Genomic DNA, 27,844 nt, shown 5'->3' on the forward strand with positions numbered 1-27,844 from the left:
TTACCATAGTGTAATATTTATTTAATTATATCTTATCAATGATTTCATTTTTATTTGAATTATACATTAATATGTATAATGTATAATATTTGCTTATAATCTATATTTATTTAAAAATTAAAGGTATAAAATAATCTTATATTAAATGTTTATATAAGAAAGAAATATGAATTATATGGGATAATATGTAAAAAAAAAGAAAAAAAAAAGGATTTTGTTTTATAAGAAAATAATATAATATAGAAGAGAGAGAAGAATATAAAAGAAATATTTTTTTTAGTGTAAAAAATAGTGTAATTAGTTGGAGTTAGCACCATTTTGATGTTTACATTATTTTGGTGTAAAAAATGATGCAATGGTTGGAGGTACCCTTACAAAAAAATCTCCGTACGCAAAACCCACTAAGTTTTGGACAATCAACACCTAAAATTTACTTTTTGTTTTTTTCATCTCACTTGGCCCTTCAATTAACTTCTAAAATGCACTCATTTAGACACTTTGATTAAAACCCATTGATATAAATTGGTGCAAAGGTGCATAAAATCCTTTTTACTCGTAAGAGAAGTGAACATTTAACAAACTTTTTAAACTATTCCGTACTGCTCCCGCGTTGACTCAACTTTTTTTCCTTCATCTTTTTTTTTCTTCTCAAATATAGTCCTCCAACCTAAACTATCACAAAAAGTGAACGCTAAACGAGTTTTTGGCAAAAATCATCCTTAAACTATGGCTCAAACCAAGGGTACATCCTTGTCTTATCCTAGTAAACAAAAAACATCCTTATACTATTTAAAAAGTTGCAAGAATCATCCTTCCGTTAAATTTTATCACAAAAACTAACAGCATCGTCAAAAAGACCATGTCCATCACGTGCCAATAATGCTTGATAAGCCAACATATACAGCTGCATTTCCAGAAGATATATGATCAGCCAAAGCAACTAAAACAAATTAATCTAATAAACAAATCCGGTAAAACTCTGCTTCAGTTACAACCTACAATCCTGGATTTTTAAAGTTCTAGACGCCTACTCTTCTGTTACATAATATGAGAAGGAAGAAAGTCATTGAGGCAAGCCCAATTCAGTCTCAGCTCCTAATTTCAGCTATAGTCGATTTCATTAATGTCGACGAGCTTCCGTATTCTGTTTGTCAGTTTCCATTCATCTCAGGTGTACGCTGTGCATCCATTCAAAACCAGCTGATAGTCATATGTGCAAACTTCTAAAAATTCCAAGTAAGAAACCACCAAGAACACATGCCTCAAGGCCAGTCCATGAAAAACAACCCTTCTTCAGATCCAAGCCATGCACCTTGCTTATGTCTCCCCACTCCCTGGAGACCTGTCAGAAATTGGACATTTGCTATCATGGGAAAAGAGATGTATTGTTGGAGGGATATGGACGCAAAGACTGGTAATACCTTCAGTGTTTGGCCAGCATACGACTGAGGGAATCGTATCCATGAATTTATCTTCGAATAGCAATTCACCAGATTTGATACTCCATAGCCGCAAATGATAGTCCTCTCCACCTAACAAGAATATCTTCAGAAAGTAGTTCACATTTTTCTCGTACACTGAGAAATAAAATACAAGAGTCATAAAGCCATAGCTACCTGACATGACAATTGTCTCCGATGGGTCAACCCCAACCTGTATTCTACTATGAGAATTTTTATTTCCCTCATAAGATTGAATGGCTCCCCTCATTAGACGATGATCATAAAGCTTTATCTGGACATATGCCAATGTTACAAAATAACCACACATGCAAGACAGACTAATTAAGTGATCCATTACTCATTGCCAAATCACTCAATTTAAATGCACCAAGGCATTGACACGTAGTCGCATAACACACTCTCCTCCTATAATAATCCATTCAGCTTTTGACAAGATATTCAAGTTCTCGCACAAGCAGGAAGTAAATAATATCAATGTTTTAGCAGGAAATGCAACAAAGGAGAGAATTTCTGAAGGAAAACCAAAAAGAGTCAAACAACCACTCAAAGAAAGTCTAAATATAGAACTACTAGGTAAATACTAGCACACCGGGATCCATGACCAGTAGTCTCTCTCTGTCTCTGTCTCTACCTCTAGAGAAACTAAAGAATAATGGATAATAATCATAAGCTTCTTGGCACCTAAGGAAATGTGATAATTTACAATTCAGGAGTGCACAACTACATTATGTGCAAAGAGACTAACTAGTTTCCTGGTATTACCTTATATAAAAAGATCAATTCTTCTGGAGCCCTTTAACACAAACATTTAAGCGACAGGCTTGTGTGGGATTTCAGGCCATCAAGGTACTGAGGAAACCCTTCAAGGATGGTTTCTTAATTCTTCACATATTGCATTAAAGTATGTTTTATTTCACTCATCTGGAGAAAAATTCTGAACCTAGTCAATTCTCTAGTCACACAAATATCAGGAGAAACAATGTCTAATATTACTCCCTCCGTTTCAATTTAGATGAGATAGTTTGACTCGGCACAGAGTTTAAGAAACAAAAAAAGATGACTTTTGAAGCTTGTGATCTTAAAAGCTTAAGCGGTAAAAGCTTTGTGGGGCCATGATATTTGTGTGGTTATAAAGCTTCTCATTAAGGGTAAAATAGGTAAAATGAAGAGTTTAAAGTTAAATTATTTCCAAATTCAGAAATGTGTCATTTATTTTGGAACAGACTAAAAAGGTACCTCATCTAATTTAAAACGGAGTGTTTTTTTTTTACAGTTTGAAAGAGCTAAGGTTGATAGAGAGCAGCAAACTAGATGGGCTCTGGCACTGGAGGATAACAATCAAGTTAAGGATTGGAAAGACAGCCCAGAGAACGAACAAGTACATGGTCAAAGGAATCATGCTAAGACACTAACCGATCCGTCCATAGAGCTTGCCAGGAAACATTGATCATAAAGTTTCAAAGATGCCAAACTGCAACATCAGAAAAGGGACAAATATCAAGAAACGTTGTGAACGAATTAAACAAAGAAATTACAGATGCTCATGTAATATTGCAAAGAAAGCTCACTAACCAACAGACAGATGAAGGCATAGATATTGTGTTGTACATCTTCCCTTTGATCTGCACAGACAAAGATATCCACCAATTTGTATAAGCGTTCATTTACAAAATATGGTGCTTTCGTAAATTCATCAAACATGAAAATCTAAGTGGGCGTTTGGACATAAGAATTGTAAAATTTCAAAATAGGGTGAAAAAAAATTTCAAGTGAAAATGATATTTGAAATTCAGAGTTGTGTTTGGACATGAATATATTTTGAGTTGTTTTTGAAGTTTTATGAGTGATTTGGGTGAAATTTTTGAAAATTAATTTTTTGGAGTTTTACAAATTTTCGAAAATTTCCAAAATGCATCTTCAAGCGAAAATTGAAAATTTTTATGAACAAACGCTGATTTCGAAAAAAAGTGAAATTTTTTGGAAAAAAGGGAAATTTTCTTATGTCCAAACGGGCTCTAAGATTATAGCAAAATACTCATAGCCTATGAGGCCCTTCCTAAATGAAACTGATATTAATACAGGAGTCTTCTTGAAGTAACTGAACAATTCTCCTGTTGAGTACTACCATTACTGCAACATTTGAGAAAACCAATGCAATGACGATGAGTTTGACATGTACAAATGATATAAGCTTTCATGTCACTGCTCGAAGAGTTGGAATATGGATTCATAGACCACAAGGCCCTACCTAAATGAGAACTGATATTAATACCAGGAAGTGATTGGTATCTTGTTGAACTAACTGAATAATTCTCCCCTTGAATACTTCCTTTGCTGCAACATTAGGGACACTTATACCAATTTCTATAATCAAGTATGTTCAAATGATATAAGCTCCTAGTGATGCCTTTACTTTTTTACTTTGTCTTACATTAAGCATTGTAATTTGCTTTGGTTGTCTTGACTTGATATCCCCTTAAAATGACTTTGTTATTTCTCAATGAATGATTGATCACCCAATTATAAAGTGGGATTTAACTTCATGCTTCAGAATTAAACTCGAAACATCCCAACAATTGTGTCCTGTTTCAAAAGGAACTCTCAAAATGCTCATCTTCAAGTGTTAATATAACTTGAACCATGTCCATAACTTGAAACAGGTGATGTTCATCATTGCTCTGGCAAATGTGGAGGGCTGGAAGGCAGTTCACAGAAAGAAAAGAATGTACACACTCTCCTGACAAAAGCATTTGATACCTGGAAGGGATCTCTAGCAGAGCTTCTACCCATAGTAGAATGCCCCTCAGGATGGGACGGAATTCTATTTTGTGGAAGTCTACCAGAAAAATCTCCTGGTTTTTGACGGGTGTCGACGGCCAAAATCGTTCCATTTCTTAGCCCACATAAAACAACATTTTCCTGAAAAAGAAAAGAAATATCCTGAAAACACGATGTAAAAAACATCACCTCCATGATGCATAAGAAATGTCACAGCTGATTCCAAGGGACACTTCTGACAAATTTCACAAAATTCATAAAGTGAATGGCTTGTTGCAGACGACTGACATGTTTGAAGAATCTAGGCATATAACACATTCATAACCGCGGGTACCACAAAAGGAAGAAGATCATCATAGCCTTACTAATCACGAGTATCCAAGAAGAAGAAAAGGACCTTATTTTCTTTTCAAAGAAAAAGGACGACAGCCAGAGATCCTATTGTCCCCACCCCCACCCCCACCCCCACCCCCACCCCCAAACCCAAAAAAAAAAGACCCGCCGCAATCCATAAAAAAAAATATTAGTTCTTAGAAAGTTTCGGTTTTGCACAATCCCTACAATAACCTTGTTCTGAAAGCGACATTCCTTTCTTACTAACTACATTTTCTTAGTGGTTTCTCTATGAAAATACGACAATTTAGTTTCCAACAGATACATAAATGAATGTGACAATGTGCATAGCTATGCATTGACTAATTATGTAACTCTACTCTAGCAACTAAAGTTAATCAGAATTACCTATTTGGATTACTAATTCACTAACAAACAAAAAATTTACGTATCTTCATGTATTTAAAATTTTCTCAAGCGTTTGTCAATATGAAGGTTCGCAAGATTATAACTTCTGTTTTACAACTTATTGCACTTTACGTTGTAATAATAAGTACTTAAAGCACAAAGGATGAAGTCTGAGACATTTACCGAATTATCAAATCGTATGGAGAAAACGTCGCTTTTAGACCGACAAACCCAGGATTTCACTCCTGTTTCTATGTCCAATATTGCAGCTCCTCTATTGGTTCCTATATAACATTTAGCAAGATATAAGAAAGTACCTTTTTTTCCTGGAACTTCAAAAAACAAAGCGGGACAAATAAAATAAACAGACACAGCTCATAGTTCTATCTAAAAGTACTACTTTAAATGAGAGAAAAGCATGGTAAACCACGTAAATAGTAAACATGAGAATCGCATTATGAAGACCAATCCTTCTCAAAGTTGGATTTCTGTATTAGCAATGGGGCTTAATAAAGTACTTGCAAAAGAAGGAATAACAAAGTACAGAACTTGCCTACTACTGCTCGTTTCTGATCATGACTACAATCTGCTGTCCAAACTGTATGGTCAAATGAAGTAATCTCAGAAATTCTTCTTCTAAAAGTTGGTATGGTTGAACTAAAATCTAGTGGTTCACTAAGGTTCAGAATGTAGACTGTTCCACCAGATGCTTCAGCTCCCAGCGTAGTTATACTGAGCTCTAGCATTAAGTCTCACAAGTGTGACAAGAACAAATTATTGTTACCTTTCTCCGAAAAAAGAAATAAAATAAGAAAAAAGAAACAGTAACAAGAACATAAGATGTCCATCCCATTTTAGTTGTCCGCACAAATAGGTTGTCTTACTTTGAAAAGGTATGGACTTTAGAACTACTTTAGTACTGCAATATACAAGATGTGACAAAAAGTAAATGGAAAAAATAATATTTATAGAGAGTGAACAACATTTCAAAACAACTCAAAAGGTAAGTAGATAACAACCATCTTTTTGCCGGCCCGAGTATTAAAAAAATGGATCAAAGAAAGATGAAATAAATGCTTTGCACCAGCAAACATTAAAGTACCTTTATTAAATCTACACAAACAGGCAAGTAAAATCTTATATACCCGACTTCAAAGAGTAGATAAACAAATGTGTTTGTATGAGTCACCAAAGACTAAAATCAGACCATCCTACTTACTTTATTATTATTGAAGACGACAATATAACAATGAGCAACCAAACATATTTTATGCGGCTATGTATTATTAATTGCTAAACCCGCAAAAGGATACAAAACATTCTTTGAAGAAGTTTCACTGAAGGATGCAGGATGCTTTTGAGACATCTTTATACAAGATACATTCGATGGCATATGTATAAAAGCTCCTGGAGGTCTCCAGAGATGTCCTGGTGAGTCACAGTATCCTTCTCGGTATCCGACTTTTAGAGGCCAAACACGATCCGGCAAGCATTTTACCCCTTGATTAAATCCTTGTTCAACCTTTCCAACTTCAAATATACTGTGAAAGCACCGGACTTCAAAACAACGCATTGGAAAATATGTTCCATACTTTTTATGAATTTTCAAATAGAAATTATCTATAGAGTAGTGGTTAGAAGTCATGCTCCAAAAGAAACTGCAATCACAAACTTTAACGTACATATCTCATTGTAAAACACTTGGCATGAGAAATTGAACATTATAATTTGGTAAAAGATGCAAGATCGACTTATCAACTGAAGTTGAGTACAGATTTTGCTTTATCATGAGCCACATTTAAGTACTTTATATGCTAATGCATAATCTAGAACATACTGTAAACCTCCCTATGCAAATAATCACTTGTCATAAGGACATCCAGCTTTAAAAAGTCCACTAATTTATATGGGACAACTCAAAGAAATGAAGAAGTGCACAAAGATGGAAAGTATGTGAATGGGAACCCCATTACTAAACGTGAATCATGAACCTTCCAAATTAATTCGACATCAATGTTGATCCAATTAACTAAAAATAAATTTTAAGGCATCACCACTTCCCTGACAAAAGGTGATATTCACATGCAAATCCAGCTCCGTAGCAATTCTTTAATTCTTAGTACAATGCAGCAGCTCAGAAAAAGCATGAAACCTTTTACATATCCTGAACAAGGAAACTGGGAATACGCTATTAGACTCTTCACTCTTCAGACTGATGCATGGTATTATTCAATTATAAAGCAACTCTAAACTATTGGATCCATACTCCTAAATAATACGCATCCAACTCCATTCGGATTACTCTCTTAGCTTCAATCATAACAGAAGACATACCACAATGAGCCATTCATGCCACCTGTCAACAGAATATCAGTGTTCAACAGGCCCTCTGCCAAGTTTATATCAACAGTCAGGTTCTCCAAAGCACTGTCAACTACTCTTTGAGTCCCATCATACTTCGAAATCTGAATGCATAACACATATTTTTAGATAAAAATTGACTGCAGTGCATTATAGCGCATTAATAAACCGAAGACAAGGACAATGAGCAGTTGGAAAAGCGCACGGATACAATATATTTCCCTTACTATTGATTGGCTTAATTTTTAGAAGATTTTTCATTTTGTTTAATAGTTTGGTTATAGGGATTTGATAGTTGTTGTTTTTTTTTTTGGATGAAGTAAGGTGTTATCATTAAGAAGGCATCAAGAAGACGCATAAGCAAACAAAAGTTACAAAGAGAGGTGATTGTTAGCTCTATAAGTACAAAAAACTATGCTAGGATCAGAGAGCTAACAAAGTCCAAAAAGTGATCAGTGCTATTTACAGGGGTCATGAAGTTACAGCTAAAAAGACTAACCAAACATCTAGCCTTCATGAAGCATGCTGGAGTTAAGACACCATCAAAACATCTGCGATTTCTCTCTGTCCAAATACACCAAAAAATAGTTGCTAGGGTCATTTTCCATATCCTTCTGATGGCCTTATCAGCTTTCCACAAAAACCAGCTATCATAGGCTTCGTTGACTGACTGAGGGGTGACCCAGGATAATCCAAATATGGAATAAAAGAAATTTCATAAGTCAGTTGCAACTGGACAATGAAGGAATAGGTGGTTTATGCTTTCTGCGTTATGGAGACACATGTAGCATCTATTAACTAGTATAATGTTTCTCCTGGTTAGATTATCCTGAGTGAGACATGCCCCTTTCAATGCTGTCCATGTGAAACATATTACCTTAGTAGGCAGTCTGGTCTTCCATATGTGCTTCCAAGGCCAATTCTGTAATATCCCATTTTGAGAGCAAATGAGATTGTAACCGGCTTTGACCGTGTATTTGCCTTCCTTCGAGCTTCCCCGAGTGATTTTGTCTGGCTGTTGTTCTTCAATGTTGTAGCCTTCTAAAGCTTCAAAGAGTGCCAGTAGATCATTGATTTCCCAATACATCTTTCCTTCCAGGATTTCACATGCATTCCATTGCCAACTTTAAAAATTACATTCTCAAAGAACTCACTCCAATTTCTGCTAATATTTTTCCATAGGCCAACCCCATGGGGGGTTGAGCTATTTTTGGTACACCAATGGCTTTGCATTCCATACTTGGCATCAATGACATCTTTCCAAAACCCATTCTCCGGCTGACCATACCTCCATAACCATTTCCAGAGCATACATGTGTCGTGAGCTTTTAGGTCCCTGATGCCCAAACCTCCTTGTGACTTTGGTTGAGTGACCTTCGACCACTTAACCAAGGAAATTTTATGGGTTAGGCTATTCCCTTCCCATAAGAATCTCCTTCTGAGTCTATCTAATTGCTTTAAAACTGAGCATGGGATAGGGAATAATGACATGTAGTATATTGGGATGCTATCAAGAACACTATTTATTAATGTGAGCCTGCCACCCATGGAAAGGTACTGCATCTGCCAGGAAGAGAGCCTTTTCTCAAACCTTTTTATTACTCCATTCCATATGCCAACTGACTTGTGTTTAGCTCCCAATGGAAGGCCTAGGTAGGTTGTAGGGAAAGTGCCCGTCTTGCAGCCAAGAATCTCAGCCAGTTCAGCTAGATTGGAGACCTCATTAACCGGATATATGACGCTTTTCAACATGTTAATGTGTAGGCCAGATAAAACTTCAAAGATGAGCAAAGTAAGGTTGAGGTTGAGAACCTGTGACTTCTCTGCCCCACAAAATATTAAGGTATCATCTGCAAACAATAAATGTGAGACTATCACTGAGTTTTCTAAGGTCCTTCCCCCTTGAAAACCTTGTATCCATTGCAGCTGCTTTGCTTTTTCAAGCATTTTAGTTAGTCCTTCCATAGCCAATATAAAAAGGAAAGGGGAGAGAGGGTCTCCCTGCCTGAGGCCTTTTTGTGGAGAAAAAAATCCAACAGGACTCCTATTAACCAAAACAGAGTATTTCCCAGTGGTAATGCTGAATTTAATCCACCTTTCACTAAACCCCATTCTCCTCAATATGTTGATTAGATAGGGCCAGTTTAATTGATCAAATGCTTTCTCAATGTCTAGCTTGCAAAGAATACTCGTGCCTCCATTTTTGATTCTCCAATCCAAGGTTTCATTAGCAATTAAGGATGCATCCATGATCTGCCTGTTTCTGATAAAAGCATTTTGTTGGCCTGAAACTAGCTTGCCAATAACCTTCTTGAGTCTCTCAGCCAGTATTTTAGAAGTTAGCTTATAAACACTGCTTATTAAGCTAATAGGCCTGTAATCTCTTAACTCAATTGCACCTTTCTTTTTAGGGAGAAATGCAATGAAGGAAGCATTGCAAGACTTCACCATATGGCAATTCTGGTGGAAGTGGCTAAGAGCATCCATAACTTCTAACTTGAGGAAATTCCAAGCTTTTTGGAAGAAGGCCATTGTGAAGCCATCTGGCCCAGGTGCCTTGTTAGGACCACAAGTGTTCAGGGCTGCTAGCACCTCTTGTTCTTCAAAGGGTGATTCTAGCCGGTCTTTCTCCTCCTCGTTTAAAGAAGCCAGGTCTTCAAAGTCTGCAGTAGGTCTCCAGGGTTCAAACTCAGTATACAGGTTTTGGTAGTATTCCAGAATTTCTTTTTTGATGACCAATTTGTCTTCAGTAATCTCCTCCCCTATCATGAGTCTATCAATGCTACTTTTCCTCCTGTTTGAACTTGCCATTTATTGAACTTGCCATTTTCTGGAAAAACTTTGTGTTCCGATCCTTTCTTTTAACCATAAGCATCGTGAATTTTGCCGCCAAGAAGTTTCTTCAACAATGGCAATTTGTTCTAGCTCAAGCCTTAGATTGAAGGTCCTTAGTTTCTCAGCTGGGGATTGAGCTCTAGCTGGGGATTGAGCTCTGTTCTCAGCAGCCTGTTCTAGTGCTTGCAGTTCCTCAAGAGCAATGTTTCTCTTTGCTTCCATTTTGCCAAAGGTCTCCCTGTTCCAAGTTGTAATATCCTTCTTCAGCTTCCTTAACTTCTGAGTTAGTATGAAATCAGGAGTGCCCACTACCGTATAAGACTGCCACCATTGTTTAACCATCTCCATAAAACCCTGTACTTGGAGCCACATATTTTCAAATTTGAAATATGATGTGGCTGGCTCCCAATCTCCACATTCTAAGAGAATTGGTTTGTGATCTGACACTGCTCTTGGAAGTGCAATTTGCTTCACATTCTTGAAAGCATCATTCAATTCTGGGGATATTAAGAACCTGTCTATTCTGGAGGTTTGGAAAGGGTCCACCCCTCTTGACCATGTGTATTGTGCACCATGAAGTGGGAGGTCAACAAGTTCCAAATCTTGTATAAAATCTGAAAAACCATTCATAGCCCTGGATATCCTTGAGCAGTTTAATCTTTCATTGACAAATCTACATACATTAAAATCACCACCAATCACCCATTGCTCTGACCATAACCCTCTAATTGCAGCCAATTCCTGCCAAAGTTCGGCTCTTTCTGGATTGGTATGAGGTCCATATACTCCAGTGAAGACAAATTTAAAGTCTTCATGGAGATGCTCAAATCTGCAAGAGATAGAAAAGGTGCCAACTTGAACATCAACACAACTCCGGAACCTTTTGTCCCATAGAACTAATATTCCTCCGCTGCTTCCACATGATTGTAGTTCATCCCATGAACCCCATCTATTCCCCCATATTTGTCTGTGTAAAGTGACATTCCAATTTTCAATCTTTGTCTCCTGTAGACAATTTATATCCGCGCCCCATTTGCGAATAAGAGATTTGATAGTGCTTCTTTTCTTTCTCCTGTTGAGACCCTGTACATTCCAACTCAAGATCTTGACTTTCATTCAGAAACTGACTTGTGATACCTGCCCCTTTCTTTTCCCTCACTGAGTCCCCATTCTAGCTTTTTGAGTTCGGATTCCCCCTTGTTTTTGGATTTCTTTTGCGCCGGGCTTGCCAATTTTTGCTGCCGTAATTGCAATTGCCTTTTCTGCTCCATTCTTAGGATAATACCCAGGATTTCATGCTCGAACCCCATTGCGTCTACCCCAAAAGCTTTGCATGCCTTGCCCCATGCTATTTTTGTCCATCTGGAGGTCTCATACACAGTGGGTATGTCTACCACTCGTACCTTGAGATCATCTCTGCCATGTCATGGTAGAGGGAGAAAGTCATTCATTGACTGAGAAGAAAAATCAGATTCCGATTCGCTAGCAATTGATGATGTCCGAGGCCCTAAAGAAATCAGAGAAGGAATGTGGTTGTGGGTGGAGGGCTCTACTTCATCATCGGCGTCTGAAAATTCTCTTGAGGGCCCTTCTTTTGCTGGTTGTGCTTTGTAACCCTGTGCTATAATTTCCTCCGAGACTGGGTCAAAATCGTGGACATGTCTGGGTGGTGAAACAGGTTTATTAAGGCATGGATCGATAAATACATTCACCTTTTTCCACTGGGATGTCAATTTGGGCCCCTTCTTTTTGTTCTTTTTTGGGCCTTTGTAATAGAAATTTGACTCTGGGCCCAATATTGCTTTGCCCTTATTACGAGGAGTAGGTTGTGGTTGGATCTAGGCCTGGCCCAACTGCTCCCCCGTTACATTTGAATTAAAGGCTATACCCCCCACGTGCCTATCCTCTGAACGACTGGCAGATGCGACAAGAGATTGTTTCGCTATGTTCGAGGTCTCCGGCAGCTTCCCTCCTACGGTAACGATCCCTGTTCCATCTCCGGTAGGTTTTGGAGCACTTTGAATTTCTGATCTCCGATAGGGATTTGATAGTTGTACTGATTGTACTAATTTATATTGTTACCTTAATTAGCAAATAGGAGTTTATATAAATTCCCTGGCTCATGGGATGTAACATCATACTAAAATACGAGAAGCCTTTTCTTTTTCCTAAAAATCTTCATGGTATCAAAGCCATTACCACCTTTGGAGGTCACTTTTTCTCCCCTTTCACCACTAGCATTTCTTTTTTCGGAAAGAGGTTCAGTTTTTCTCCCTCACTCGAAGCTGTCCGCATTGGTATATTATATTTTGTCAGTGTTATAAAGAAGTTAATACCACCACAAAGTTCCATCTGACGACAGCGACCAAACCTCAGCAAGCCACTGCCTGAAACCACCTCGGATGCGCATTCACGGGCCACTAGAAGCTTTGCTCTGGCGACGCATCACTGTCACTTCTGGCAAAAAAGTTTCAAGATTTCTTCTTGCTTAGGGCTCGCCTACCTGTTCCGAGCATACCCATCCCAGTTCCAACATTTATTTAGCACAAGAAGTGAGATTCCCGTGCGTCAGTCCTTCTAGTCCCCTTTTCCAACGAAGGAATGTTTCTTTCTCCTTTTTGAAGTGAGCTTGCTATTTTTTCTCATCTCGGAAAGTCCAGGTTCAAAAAAGCATTTTCCGAATTTGAAAAAATTATTCTTGACTAGTATTTATTCAATGGGGGACACAAAGGCAATAGATAATACTTCAATCTCAAAAATGTGCTGTAAAATTAGAATAGGCTGGTATGTATCTTGCTTGGTCAAGATTTTATTTGTTTTTTTTATCAAGTCTAGAATGTTAATTGGTTGTATTTCCAGGGAAAAGAAAGCTAAGCACCTGTTGTGACTGGTTAATGGAATTATGATAATTCCCTATCATGACATAGCTTTTGAATTCTATGCACCCTCGAATTTCTAAACAACATTTAATGCTTCATACTACTAAAAAATCACGAATTCAACTAAGCGCACTTACTGTCATAAGGAAAAAGATGCCTAGATCTTTGAAATTCAAAATAAAATTCATGCTACTACGCAAGGTGAGTTGACTATCATAGATTATTATTCTGAGTTGAGTGAGTTATGGCAGGAGATAGACTACTATCAGTTTGGTTGAAAAGGAAAGGGTCTATGATTTTATAGCCTGTTTGAACCTAGAGTATGATAAAATTAAGGTTCAAGTTCTCTGTAAAATTCCCTTGAGGATACATACTCTTATGTTCAAGTGGAAGAGAGCCGACAAGGGGTCATGCTTTATTCAGCACCAACGGAGAAATCCGGGTTAACTGGGTCTCATGAGCAACCTAGGGCAATCACTTCTAATAAAGATCACATGCAATGTGATTATTGTGGAAAGCCAAGGCACACAAAAGAGACTTGCTGGAAACTACATGATAGACCAACTAGAGGTCACAGAGGAAAACATGTAGGTCCCATCAAAGGGTCTGGCTATAGTTCGTTATCTTTGGATGAAGTTCAGCATCTTCAGCGTCTCCTAAACAAACTTAACTCTTCTTTATCTAATTTTGTCTTTAATTTCCAAAATTGGAGGAAAGCTTTTGCATATCCTAAATGGAAGCAAAGCTATAATTGAAAGGCCTTATCAAAAAATGAGACTTGACAACTTGTTACTTCACCATTGTATAAGAAGTTGGTTGGTTGTAAATGGGTCTTCAATGTGAAAGACAAAGCTGATGGTTCGATTGAAAGATTCAAAGGAAGATTGGTGGCTAAGGGATTCACTCAAACTTATGGAGTGGATTATCAAGAAACATTTGTCATTGTTGCTAAAATGAGCACAGTTAGAAGACTTTAGTCATGTGCAACAAATCTTGATTGGGACTTACAATAGCTTGACGTGAAGGAAAGGTGTGCAAACTTAAAGCTTGACGTGAAGAAAGCATTTCTTCACGAAGACTTAGAAGAAGAAGTGTATAAGGAGATTCCTCCTGGATTTGACACCGAAAAAAGTCAAGGAAAGGTGTGCAAACTTAAAGCTTTGTACGGGCTAAGGCAATTCCCTAGAGCATGATTTGACAAATTCTGCAAAGTAATTATCTCTTTTGGTTACCAACAAAGCAATGTCGATCTTACTCTCTTCATAAGACACCAATGTTGATGACATAGTAATGACACGAGATGACAAACAGGAGAATGTCTGACTAAAGAAGCGGTTGGCCCAAGAATTTGAGATTAAGGATCTTGAAAAATTCCAGTACTTCTTAGAAATTGAGGTAGCCAAAAATAAATTTAAAAAAGGAATCTTTATTTCTCAAAGAAAGTATATTCTAGATCTCTTCTATAAAATTGGTATGACAAGTTGCAAACAAACAGAATCGTCTCCTGTGAATCACAAGTTACAACCAAGAGTTGGAGAGTATTGATAAGGTGAGATACCAAAGGTTGATTGGAAGACTCATTTATCTCTCCCCACACTATACCAGATATAGCCCATTCAGTCAGCTTGGTGAGTCAGTTCATGCAAGATCTTTAGATAAAAGAAGATCTACATCCAGTTACTATACACTCATAGAAAGGAACTTAGTTACTTGAAAAAGCAAGAAGCAAAGTAGTTGCAAGTGAAGGAGCAAAATATAGAATTATGGCACAGGTTATTTGCGAACTTCTTTGGTTACAAAAGTTACTAGAAGAATTGAGATTGTCTGGAAAAAAAAGGAGACTTTCCTTATACTATGACAATAAGTATAGCTCATAGTAATCCTCCAGCATGATCGAACAAAGCATATTGAAATTGATCGACACTTCATCAAAGAAAAAGTTAGGAGTAGTGTCTTGAATTTGTTTCATATGTCATTAGAAAAATAATTAGCTGATGTGTTTATCATAAGGTGTCAACAAACGGACTATTCATACACTAGTTTGCAAGTTGGGCATATGTGACATCTTTGCACCAACTTGACTGGAGTGTTTATCGGCTTTACTTTTTTTAGGAAGACTTTATTTTATTTAATAGCCTGGTTACAGGGTTTGATAGTTATATTGATTGTACTAAAAAAATTGTTTATTTAATTAGCAATGGAAGTTTTGTATAAATTTCATTGCTCATGGTTGTAACTCATAAAGAAACACAAGAAGCCTTCCTTCTTCCTAGAAATCTTCACTTATTTATCAAGAAGGAAATAAATGCCACCCAATGGCCCACCTATGGTGACGGTTAGTACTGAATATAATTCCCATGTTCCCAATCATAATAGAATGGATACAGATCCTATATATCAAAACGAAACTAATGAGAGAATTAATTTCACCCCTACTTCATCAAAAAAAAAAAAAATCACCCCTGAAGATGGAAATTTGGCAGGTAAACTCACTCCACTCTACCATCCATCCAACACCAAGCCCAAACAATCAAATATTGTGAAAGAATAAGTTAGAACTTGGAAAAGCAACTGATTAGATAACCCGAAAAAATAAAATTATTTATATTCATGGGATGAAGACATTTTCGGTAGGGAAAGGACAAAAGGCAATTCCTTTCTTATAAAAAAGGGATAAAAGGTAATTGAAATTGTTGAATGCTATGAAGGTGACAAAGCCCCAGGTCCAATGGCTTCACATTGATTCCTTTTCTCCAAATATCAATAGTGAAGCAGGACATACTCAAAACCATGAATCACTATCAACCATTTAAAAATATTAAAGGCACGCGGAAACACACACACACAAAAAGCATATCGTGTGTGTGTGTGTGCATATATATATATATATATATATATATATATATATATATATATATATATATATATATATATATATATACATGCTAGATTGGAAACAGTCTCTCTATTCTCACAAGGTAAGAGTAAGGTCTGCGTACACACTACCCTCCCCAGACCCCATGGTGTGAGATAATACTGGGTATGTTATTGTTGTTGTTGTTGCTACATGAAGGTAGGATGTTAGCAATGTACCAAATTTTTTAGTTCTCTAAAATGCCCTTGTTGTTTCTTGCCAACATTCAATGCAAACATTCAATGCAGGGATATTTTAGTCCTTTCTCCAAAATTCCTCTAAACCCAACTTATTTCGAAACTCCATTCCCTCTCCGCAACTCGTCCCTCTCTCTAATTGCCTCTGTCGTCCCTCTCTCTTTCCTTCTCTCAATAACGACAAAGATTTGAGAAGTTGAAAGTGAAGGAATATTTCTTCACAATTTTCCACCCATCATACACTGCCTTCCTACCCAAACGCCCCAAAAAAAATGTCTCTGCATTTTGCTCCTAAAGATACCCGTTCTTCTTTCTCCAATTCCAAGAACTTGTGGCTAGGAACAAGGAGCATTATGGTTTTGCAGTATCAATCAAAGCTTCAAAGAAATTAGTCTTTCTTAACAAGGAAAGAATGAGGAAAACATGGACAAATTGATTTACTTTCAAAAAAGACTACTGAAGACAATATTTCATTTCTTCACTTCGGGATGAACAGTAGGGTGGGGATCGGTCGGTTCGGTTCGGTTGTGAATGTTACCAGTTCGACATATTCGTTGTCAGTTTATAAATATGCTAAATTGATAACTGAACTAAATCGGTTCAGTTATCGGTTAACCTGATAAGATAACTTAATTTAGAGGGAAAAGCATAGTGCATAACGCTAATTGATCTTATAACCTTGATCCTTTTCAATTATGTTCTAAAGAGGGAACAAAAGTTTTATGGACACATGTCTACCCTCATCAAAAAGTTTGTTCAATTGCCTACAACAAAATTTGCTCAAATGTACTTCATATATTCATACGAATGGACATCAATGAGATTATGAAATGAACGAGAATGACTTCACAATATTAACTTGCATCCTACCAAGACAGTGACGAAAGAACTCAATATTAATTTTTTCATCTAATGCAACAATGTTCTATTGTTTAAGAGCGAAATATCAGATATACTGATACAGTGAAATGCACTTATCCAGCAATTGTAGCAAGAGCAACAACATATTAAAGAAAGGTGGCACACGTGCGCCAGGCTATTCGGGAGGATCAATTAGCAAAATATATCAAGCATTGGAAATACTAGAGGACCATAATTACAAAAGTTGCTTTCATATCAGGAATTTAGAGATTTGCTCAAGTCCACTTGTCCAAACACGGTTGAAACAACACAAAATAGTAGCAATTATACCTTGAAAATTAAGAAGTCCAAACATAGTACTAATAGAGAATGAAGTTCTAAGGTGGTTTTATATACCTAAGATTAAAATTATAATTTTGATAATACTCATTGGATTATCGGTTAAACCGTTAATAAAATTGGGCAAACCGAGACCCGAACCGATAATCCAATAATCAAATAACACAAAACCTTAACCGAATCATTAACCTAATAATCCAATATCGGTAACCCAATAAACGTTTTTCGTTCGGGCTATCAGTTTTACGCGAAATATACCCAGCCCAACAGATACATACTCTTCTCTTTTAGACTGAAAAAGAAAATCAAATTAACTAAACACATTATAATAAGTTATAATTGACATATATCTTTAAAATTCAATCCAGACAGTATATCTTGATTCTTGACTGCAGTTATTACTTGTTTAATGGGGAAAGAGGCCCAGAAGAGTTTTCTGGCAGTGGAGGGAGGAAATGGGATGTGTGGAGTGAAAATTGTAGAGAAGAAATGGGTGGGTTAAAGGACAAAACTGCCCTTGCCTTGGCAAGAAATAGTAAGGGCAAGTATGTTGGCTAACAAGACCATATATATATATACACACACATACCAAAGGGTGTGCCCTAGTGGTCAAAAAAGTGGGTTGAGAACCATGAGGTCTCAGGTTCAAATCTCTACAAAGGCAAAAACACTAAGTGATTTTTTTCCCACTTGTCCAAGCCTTGGTAGACAGAGTTACCTGGTACCTGTTGCTGGTGGGAGGTGGCATGTATCCCGAGGAATTAGTCGAGGTGCGTGCAAGCTAGTCCAGACACCACAGTATATATATATATATATATATAAAAGTGGATTTTCTCAAATCTCCTTGGAAAATATAGGAGAAGATCTTTGTAACTCTCCTTAGGACCTTGGTGCTGTTTCTGTCTTTCTGTTCGGTGATTACTGATTAGCAGTAAAACCTTATCTTACTTGTCAAGAAACGATTATCTCTAGAGACAATTATAAGAAATAATGACTTGAATTTGAAAAAACCTAACCTTCTATTTTGGTATTGCAAGTTAGGGAGCTGGGTGATATGGATCTGCACGTGATATCAACCTTTTTGATCTAGCAAATGCAGGAAATCTGTTTATTCTCTTCAGTGAAGCCTGACTTTTATGATATTCAACAAGAGCGCTCCAGTTTTCTAGATTAAATTTTATGCACCAGTTATTCTAGGAAATTGATACAGTGCACTGTCAAACTGTCACCCATCTAATTAACCGAGAGTAGATAGCAGTCACGGCTAGTTTATAAAATAATTAGATCAAAAAGAAAAAGAAGGCAGAACACATCAACTAGTAATACTGTCACTCTTAACTGGAGATGATAACAGTTGCATGGCTTTCAACCTTCAACATTAGGAACATTATAGTTCTGAAGATGAAATGACAATTTTGTCGAACTGAGGGATTGGCAGTGCCAAGAAAGGGAAAAATCAACAGTGAAGTCCCTTGAGAATCAACCAAACAACTCATATTGGGGCTCAATTATGATTTTCTCTGAAGTCAAGTTCCAAATGTTGAACTAAATTGAATGACAGCATTTTTGCTATCTTCATAAATATGAGGACTTGAATATTTTGTTGGACTGTTGATCTGGAAATCTGATTCACGATTTTCAGGTTTGGTTTTTGTATCAAATTCAATATGATCTTTGTTTTATGCTCGAAGGTTAAGGGTGAATAACAAAATGTCCATGACCAACTTACAGAAAACTGAACCAAACCCACTTTTCTCAGCCTTTATTTGTCAATTTTCATGTACAGAAATTCAACTACTGAACCAAAATATAATAACCAGTAAAATGGAAGCTCAACTACGGAGTATTTCCAGACTTATATACAATGTCAAGGACATGCAAAATGAAGTCAACACAAAGATTAAAGATACAGGGAGCATACCAGAGGGTATGATGCTTGTTTCTTCAGGAATTCCCTTTGAAAATTTAATTTCCCTTTTCTGGATGCAATGACTTTACCGCACAACTCCCTAATATGGAGTAACTTATCGCTCCTCGATTTCATGAATTTCCCTTTGTCTTTCTCCTAGCGTGTAAGAAAGGATTGAGTTGATTAGCTAACCAATTTGACAACAGAATTAAACAAATAGAAAGTGCAGGAAGATAGATAGATATATAATTATAAAGAAAGCATAGAATACAATAGAAGAAGAAACTAGTAGAACCACGTAATATACACTTAAACCCACTAATTAGCAATTCTTCTGCAAGAAAATCAATCCAAGGGGAAAGATAAATTGAACTCGTACATGAATCCTTACTAGAAAAATCTAAGAGACATTCAATTGAAGAGGTAAAGGATATTCCCACAAAGGGAGGCTCTCTCAAGAGAATTCTTCATCGGCAACTCATTATAAATTAATGTAAAAACCCTACATTACTCCTATTTATACCACAAGCTAAATAATAGGCTTGGGCCCAAGTCCAAGTGCTTTAAAATAATAAACGTCCTAACATAACTTTAGCAGTTGTGAGGCTAGTGGGGTGTGTGTGACGGCCATCCCAGAAACCATAATGGTGGTCAAGTCTTGGACAACTCGTGGTCAACATTGGTCAAACCTGTGATCAACACTGGTCAAACTTAGTCAACTCTCGATTAACCTTTCATAAAGCCTTTCAGTCTTCTTAATGATATAAGTTCGTCGTCATGTTTCCTCCCCTTCTTATTACCTAACCCAGTTAAGTTTGGGCGGGTTACACAGAATCACATATATAGGTTAAGCCACTTCTACTTCACTCAATCTTCAAATGTACTTCTAGCCCTTATGCTTCTATTTCAGATGTAAGTCAGAACGAGCTTCATCCCCTTCTGATGAAATCTTAGGGGTCGTTTGGTAGCTCATTACGGAGTAAGTTATTCCTGTATTAGAATTAGCATAACTAATACTATGTTTGGTAGCCTTTAGTTGTTGTGTATAAAAATCAGCACAACAAATACAATGTTTGGTTGGCATCTTATAATTCCACATAAATAAAACATGTTTTCTCTGAAACGCTCTCAGCCCAACGGTCAAAAACCACCCCCACACCCCAGATCCCCCCCCCCCCCAAAGACCCAGACCCAGATCCAGCCGGCGACTTCCCGACGCCGGCGACCACCTCCTCCAACAGGTATCTGACAGTCGTAGCCTTCTCATTTTCCGTCTATTCTTACCGTATACATGCCGGATATTCTGTATCTGTCGGTTTGAAATAGTACGAATTTGTAACGATATGCTGTTTGTGCAATTTTTAGTTTTGCTGCACTAGTGCGTTCTTTTTGGATTTTTCTCTCTTCTGCTCTATGTTCATTACTCCAATTTTCTCTGATTTTTCAATTGGGATATTCACAGCTACATTTTTGTTGCTTCTTTAAGCTTTGACAATCATACAAAATCATCAACATAGTTTAATTAAGATATAGACATTTAATTATTGTTACTATCTGTTTTTTATTATTTGGTTTTGGTTTTGGATCTTATTGTTACTATCTTAATATTTTGCTATCTCCAGCTTCTTGTAATTACCTCTTATATACTTGTATTAGACATTTTATTGTCTTCTGAAGTTTTCTTCTCTTACTTACTTTCTCACTCTATATTTTCCTCCTGATTCGTTACTTTGTTAGCTTCCTTTTTCTTGTACAGACTCATTCTATCTTTTCTCCCTGATTCTTCTCTTCCTTTTATTCATTATTGACTGTCTTTAAATCAACATAAGGTTTTATTTCATCCCTTTTTGCGCTCCTTTGCTACGGGTAGGGCCTCACCGGTGGTAGCGGTGACAACCCCTCCCTCCTTTGTTTGGCTTCGTGGTGTTGTGTGTGTATTCCAGGTTATTTCATCATTGACGGTCTTTAAATCAACTTAAGGTTTTATTTCATCCTTTTTTGCGCTCCTTTGCTACGGGTAGGGCCTCACCGGTGGTAGCGGTGACAACCCCTCCCTCCTTTGTTTGGCTTCGTGGTGTTGTGTGTGTATTCCAGGTTAGGGCCTGTGGCTATTAGCGGCGAACGGGACGTGCATGTGCAAACATTAAAGAACAGCCCGAGCGAGTGTCAGCAAGGGGACGGCAGGAGTTGGAAGCAAACGTGCTAGGCTGTCGCAACATCGTCGTATATACCAAGACAATTCCAGGTTCTACTCGCGGGAGTTGGTACCTCCCGTTTTCCTGTTTCCCTTTGTTGTGTTAGTTAAAATGCTGCCATCTTAGTTCATATTAATCTATTCACAGTATTAGTATGCTTGTAGTTGCAGCTTGTCTTCTTCTAGTTTGGTCTGTTGCCTTTTGTGTGTTAGTGATTCCCAGTAGTCTGCCATAGGTATAGTGGTTGTGGTCTGGGATGGTCGAGTGAGGTCATGTCCTCGGGGGAGCGGGGGATGGGCGGGAGGTAGGGCAGGGGTTAGGGGTTGGGTCAGGAGGCAAGGGAGGTAAAGGGGACAAGGGTGTCTATAGGTTGAGAATTGGGTCATCGAACGTAGGTACATTGACGGGTAAGTCTATAGAGTTGGCGAAGATCCTCCAAAAGAGGAGAATCAATATAGCGTGTGTCCAGGAGACAAGGTGGGTAGGGTCGAGGGCAAAAGGATGCGGACGGGTATAAGCTTCGGTACTCAGGAGTCGAGAAAGGTAAGAATGGAGTGGGTATCTTGGTGGATAGGGGACTTAGAGAGTCTGTGGTTGAGGTTAGACGAGTGAATGATAGATTGATGATTATTAAGTTAGTAGTTGGTAAGTGCACCCTAAACGTCGTTAGCGCCTATGCGCCGCATGCGAGACTGGCTGAGGAGGTTAACTGGCGCTTCTGGGAGGGGTTAGATGAGATTGTACGCCAGGTTCCGCCTGCTGAGAAGCTATTCATAGGAGGGGATTTCAATGGTCATATCGGGTCGAACGCAAGTGGTTATGGCGAGGTGCATGGAGGCTTCGGTTTCGGGGAGAGGATCGGAGGAGGTACCTCGCTGTTGGACTTCGCTAAGGCTTTTAGGTTGGTGATTGTGAACTCTAGCTTTCCGAAGAGAGAGAAGCATTTGGTTACTTTTCAAAATGCGGCGGTGAAGACTCAGATTAACTATCTCCTCCTCAGGAGGTGTGACAGAGGGCTGTGCAATGATTGCAAGGTGATTCCGGGTGAGATACTCGCGACGTAACACAGGCTCTTGGTGATGGACGTTCGTATTATGTTAAAGAGGAGGAAGGTCTGCTCGAGGAAGACCGAGAATCAGGTGGGGAACCTTAACTAAACTAAGGATAAAGTCCAAGAGCTAGAAGGGCGGTTATCGGCTATGGGAGCTTGGAGGAGCAGTGGTAACGCGAGCACTATGTGGTCAGCGATAGCAAACTGTATAAGGGAGGCTGCGAGAGAGGTGTTAGGGGTCTCGACGGGCGTCTTTGGTGGGCACAAAGGAGACTGGTGGTGGAGTGAAGTGGTCCAAGGTAAAGTGGAAGCGAAGAATGCGGCGTACCTCAAGTTAGTGGGGAGCATAGGTGAGGAGGAGAGGCGAGCGTACATGGAGAGGTATAAGGTAGGTAGGAAGGAAGCTAAGATGGCGGTCACGGAGGCTAAGATTGCGGCTTATGGTCGTATGTACGAGGAACTGGGGAAAAAAGGTGGGGAGAAGAAGTTATTCAGGCTAGCCAAGTTAAGAGAGAGAAAGGCTCGGGATTTGGACCAAGTGAGATGCATCAAGGATGAAGACGGTAGAGTATTGATGGAAGATGCCCAGTTTAAGAGGAGATGACAGACTTACTTTCATAAACTTCTGAATGAAGAAGGGGATCGAGATATTGTGCTAGGCAAATTGGAGCATCCCAAGAGTCACCGGGACTCTGGGTACTGCAGGCGTATCAAGGTTGAGGAGGTCGTGGGAGCTATACGTAAGATGAGTAGGGGCAGAGCAACCGGGCCAGACGAGATTCCGGTGGAATTTTGGAAGTGTGTGGGGAGAGCAGGTTTGGAGTGGTTGACTAGGTTGTTTAATGTTATTTTTAAGGCGAAGAGGATGTCGGATGAGTGGAGGTGGAGTACGGTGGTCCCATTGTATAAGAACAAAGGTGATATCCAAAGTTGTACCAATTATAGGGGTATCAAATTACCGAGGCATACCATGAAAGCGTGGGAGAGGGTGGTTGAAGCGAGGGTGAGGATGACAGTGTTGATATCCGACAACCAGTTTGGGTTCATTCCGGATCGTTCTACTACAGAAGTTATACATCTTATTAGGAGGTTGGTGGAACTGTACAGAGAGAGGAAGAAGGATCTGCACATGGTGTTTATTGACCTAGAGAAAGCATATGACAAGGTTCCTAGAGAAGTTCTCTGGAGATGTTTGGAGGCAAAAGGGGTGTCGGTTCCCTACATTATGGCGATTAAGGATATGTATGATGTGGCTAAGACTCGGGTTAGGACAGTTGGAGGCGACTCTAACCATTTTCCGGTTGTAATGGGGTTGCACCAAAGTTCTGCGCTCAGTCCGTTCTTATTCGCCCTAGTGATAGACGCGTTAACACACCATATTCAAGGGGAGGTGCCATGGTGCATGGTATTCACCGATGACATAGTTCTGATTGATGAGTCGTGAGCCGGTGTTAACTAGAGACTGGAGGTTTGGAGATAGGCTCTTGAGTCTAAGGGTTTCAAGCTGAGCAGGACGAAGACGGAATACCTGGAGTGTAAATTCAGCGCTAAGCCGGGAAGTGGACGTGGATGTGAGGCTTGAATCACATGCCATCCCAAGTAGAGGCAGCTTCAAGTACCTTGGGTCGGTTATTCGGGGGGTGGATCGACGAGGATGTCACACACCGTATTAGGGTAGGATGGATGAAGTGGAGGTTAGCATCTGGAGTTTGTGCCACCGATACTCAAAGGTAAGTTTTATAAAGCGGTGATTAGACCGGCCATGATGTATGGGGCTGAGTGTTGGCTTGTTAAGAACTCACATATCTAGAAGATGAAAGTAGCAGAAATGAAGATGTTGAAGTGGATGTGCGGGCACACTAGGATGGATAAGATTAGAAATGATGATATTTAGGAGAAGGTGTGCGTGGCTCCCATTGATGACAAGATGCGGAAAGCGAGGCTCAAATGGTTCGGGCATGTTCAGATGAGAAGCCCAGATGCCCCGGTAAGTAGGTGTGAGCGGCTGGTTGTGGAGGGCACGAGAATAAGTAGAGGGCGGCCTAAGAAGTATTGGGGAGAGGTGATAAGGCAGGATATGGCGAGGCTTCAGATTTCCGAGGACATGACACTTGATAGGAAAATGTGGAGGTCGAGTATTAGGGTTGTAGGTTAGGAGGTAGTTGAGTCTTGCCTTACTTCATACCTTTATGAGACTAGTCCGGTAGGATTTTTGTCTAAGATAGCTATTGGCAATATTGTGTCTTACTATTACGCTTTTTAATGCATGGCCTATTCACTACCTGTCGCTTTTGCTTTGCATCTTTCTTCTAAATTTAATATTGTTCCTATTTTTCCTATGATTTATGTGGTGATACTAATATTGTCTCCCTTCTGTCTTTTTGTTTTCTTGAGCCGAGGGTCTTTCGGAAACAGCCTCACTACTCCTTCGTGATAGGGGTAAGGTCTGCATACATACTACCCTCCCCAGACCCCACTAATGGGATTTTACTTGACTGTTGTTGTGGTATAAGTTATGAGTCAATTTATGTATTATTTTATGCAGGTAAGAAGATGGAATACATAATTCATGTATACACAATTCATTCCACATACATAGATAAAATTACTGAAATGACAAATTTACCCTCTATCACTCCACACTTAAATCTTACCTTTTCAGAAAAACTATCAGATTCATCTATACACAATTCATTGCAGAGCAAGCACGGAGATGCTGATGTTGCTCCCCGTTAGGCTCTTTCTCTTCTCAATCTATTAAACAAAAATTTTATTTTAAAAATTATATAACATATATTAATTTCTAATGTAACAAATCAAAAATCCAAAGAAATAATTCTTGCATTGTAATCTCTACATAACTTATCCCTGCATTACTTATTTCTGCATAACTAAACCTTACATAAGTAATACATGCATTACTAGTACCTGCATAACTCTAACCAGTAACCAAAAGACCCCTTAATGATTGAAAGCTATGAGTCTACTTTTTCAGCCCCCTGCCTGCTTTCCAGATTCTATCATCGGAAACCCCAACAAGGAATCTTCTTTGTGAAAAGTTGTTAGTATATATGATTACTCCATTATCCCTTCTAGTTCTTGTCTATGGAAATCTATAAGGAAAAGTTATGCCTCAACAAAATTAAATGTTTCTCCCCGACAGTTGCAAAAGGAAAATGTCTTACTCTTGATAATCTCCAAAAAAGACACTTATCATATGCAATAGATGATCTCTTTGCAGAAGAAGATAAGGAGGATGTTAATCAGCTATTTCTCCCAAATTCTACTGTTGGATTTTTTCTTGATAAATTCATTGGGCATTTGTTGGTGTATGCCAAATATATGGTGGATTTCTTTCTCTCTATCCTTGTTGCGGTTTGTTGGGTTAATTCGAGAGAAATGGTAGAGTTTTCAAAGACAAAGGACAACCTTGTTAATCTCACACTCAAGTATATTTTGCATAGTTTTTTGTGCAACCTAGTCACAGTAAATGTGTTAAGAGCCGGATGCCATTGTTGACTTTCTCAGTAGTCAAGTTCCTTTCTGAATGTACTTTCCACTAGCATTCCCTTTATTAGCTACCTAAAAAAGTTCACATTTTGCCCTTAATGCCATACTCTTGTAAAAATGACATGGCATATTGAAGACCACAATTACATCAATATATTTAGCTTATGTGTCCGACAACTTTATTTTTTCCGTAAGCCATGTGCCCAACCAAACACTGTCATATAAAATGAAATGGAGAAAGTATGCATCAAATAAACATCTTTAACTCCATACCTAATCAAATAGCAGAAGCAACCTGACAAATCTCTATTCTAGTATAATTAAACAATTGCAATGACCAATTCCAGAAAGACACAATTAAAGGACTTTTAACAGCTTCTGCTCTCTCTATATTCCCAAAGATAGCTTTCTTCTCATAACAAATTAGAAACTAAAGCAAAACCAAAACACGTGGTATGTCTAGTTTACATAAGAATGAAGCGAACAACAACTATGCTTTAATCCCACGCAAATTGAGGTTGACTACATGAATCATCAGTGACCAAGTTTCTCACAATCAAGCAAAATACAAGAAAATGGTAGTACTTGAGTTACATTCTGCCATATAACACAACAAAACTCAAATAATGATTGCCCAAGCAAATTTGCATTCTCCCAGTAATAGTATTTGTTTTCAACTTTCTCTGCCTGACAAATTGCTGTTACTGCACTATTATTGCAAATATTAATTGCACCATAATTACATAATCTTTATCACTGGCAATTAAAAGCAAGCCCCTTTTGCCCTTTTACATATATATTAAATACTCCTGCAGCTGTGACATAAACCAGTGTCTGATTTCTTAACTTTTGTCTCTTTTTTTTCCTTTTCCAAATGCAATGCAATATAAGCTAACATCAGCTCTCAATATGACACAAATTGAGTTTGCTGTATTATGCAAATATTGCCGTCCATATTAAGTAAATTCAGGTCATCAAACAGCTCAAACTCTTACAATTTTATTTGGTTTACTTTTTTATAACAGTAGTTAGTAGTGGCACAGTGTCTGTGCCAGCTTCTGCTCACCATCAGGTAAACTCTTCCCACCTGCTGCACTCAAAACAGATGGGAAGAGCATAATTTTTTGTCTTAGTTGAGATTTGAACCGTAGTTTCACATATTCCAAATTCCATCTTAACGAGAGTATCATTACCACCGGAAAAGGAATCTCAATTTGATTTTAGAACAAAATGTAAAGCAAACTACGGGTCTAAAACCCCATAAGAGTTAAAAAAAAAAAAAAATAGCGGTAGTAATTACCGTATTGGAGAGAATAGGCCGAGGCGATTTCCGTTTCCTAGAAGAGCCAGGAATTGGACCCTTCATAGGGAAATATCTGTTCTTCCCCGTATCATAGTAAAACCCAGGAAGCTCTGAAAATTTCACATGCAAGTTTGATAAATCAAAAAATCAATTTGTATTAATTAAAACTTAGTAACGGTGAAAAGGGGATTAACTGAAGACATAAACCTTTGGGCATCTCTTATCCACAACAATAGGAACCAATGCACAGAATACGTTATTCTTCAGCTCTGTAACTAACGGTGTTGCCGCCGAATTCTCCAACAGATGTCTACTTTTTGCCACCGGAGGCGAAAGAACAAAGAGCGTGAAAGAGCATCGCGGGTGGGGCAGTTCCGTTACACTGTGTTATGTAAGAATCTAATATAGGTCTAATTTATCTTCTACTTCCTAAAATATTTTATAATTTTACATTTAACATACTTTATACTATTAGAACAAAACACCCCTACTGTTAACAAATTTATCA

The 27,844-nt window shown here is 38.2% G+C and overlaps 1 protein-coding gene across 7 annotated transcripts; it reads right to left on the reverse strand.

Annotated features, from left to right (window-relative positions):
• Nucleotides 1–909: 909 nt before the first annotated feature.
• Nucleotides 910–27,748, reverse strand: LOC107761923 (uncharacterized). 7 transcript variants are annotated; one of them, XM_075243590.1, is made up of 14 exons: nucleotides 27,544–27,747; nucleotides 27,334–27,446; nucleotides 25,178–25,277; nucleotides 19,290–19,433; nucleotides 7,317–7,447; nucleotides 6,296–6,523; nucleotides 5,536–5,714; nucleotides 5,166–5,266; nucleotides 4,221–4,382; nucleotides 3,036–3,085; nucleotides 2,877–2,934; nucleotides 1,617–1,734; nucleotides 1,422–1,532; nucleotides 910–1,342 (listed from the first exon to the last, which is right to left on the reverse strand). In XM_075243590.1, exons 4-14 carry the CDS (start codon nucleotides 19,410–19,412, stop codon nucleotides 1,263–1,265), a joined length of 1,341 nt encoding a protein of 446 aa, XP_075099691.1. In that variant the 5' UTR covers nucleotides 19,413–19,433; nucleotides 25,178–25,277; nucleotides 27,334–27,446; nucleotides 27,544–27,747; the 3' UTR covers nucleotides 910–1,262. The 7 variants fall into 7 exon arrangements, with proteins under 7 accessions (XP_075099691.1, XP_075099692.1, XP_075099694.1 ...); XM_075243591.1 differs by having other exon boundaries at nucleotides 6,296–7,146; nucleotides 27,544–27,746; XM_075243593.1 differs by lacking the exon at nucleotides 25,178–25,277 and having other exon boundaries at nucleotides 6,296–7,159; nucleotides 27,544–27,748.
• Between the last annotated feature and the right edge of the window lie 96 nt (nucleotides 27,749–27,844).

The sequence above is a fragment of the Nicotiana tabacum genome, chromosome 22, assembly GCF_000715075.1.
Source record: "Nicotiana tabacum cultivar K326 chromosome 22, ASM71507v2, whole genome shotgun sequence".
Lineage (NCBI taxonomy): Eukaryota > Viridiplantae > Streptophyta > Magnoliopsida > Solanales > Solanaceae > Nicotiana > Nicotiana tabacum.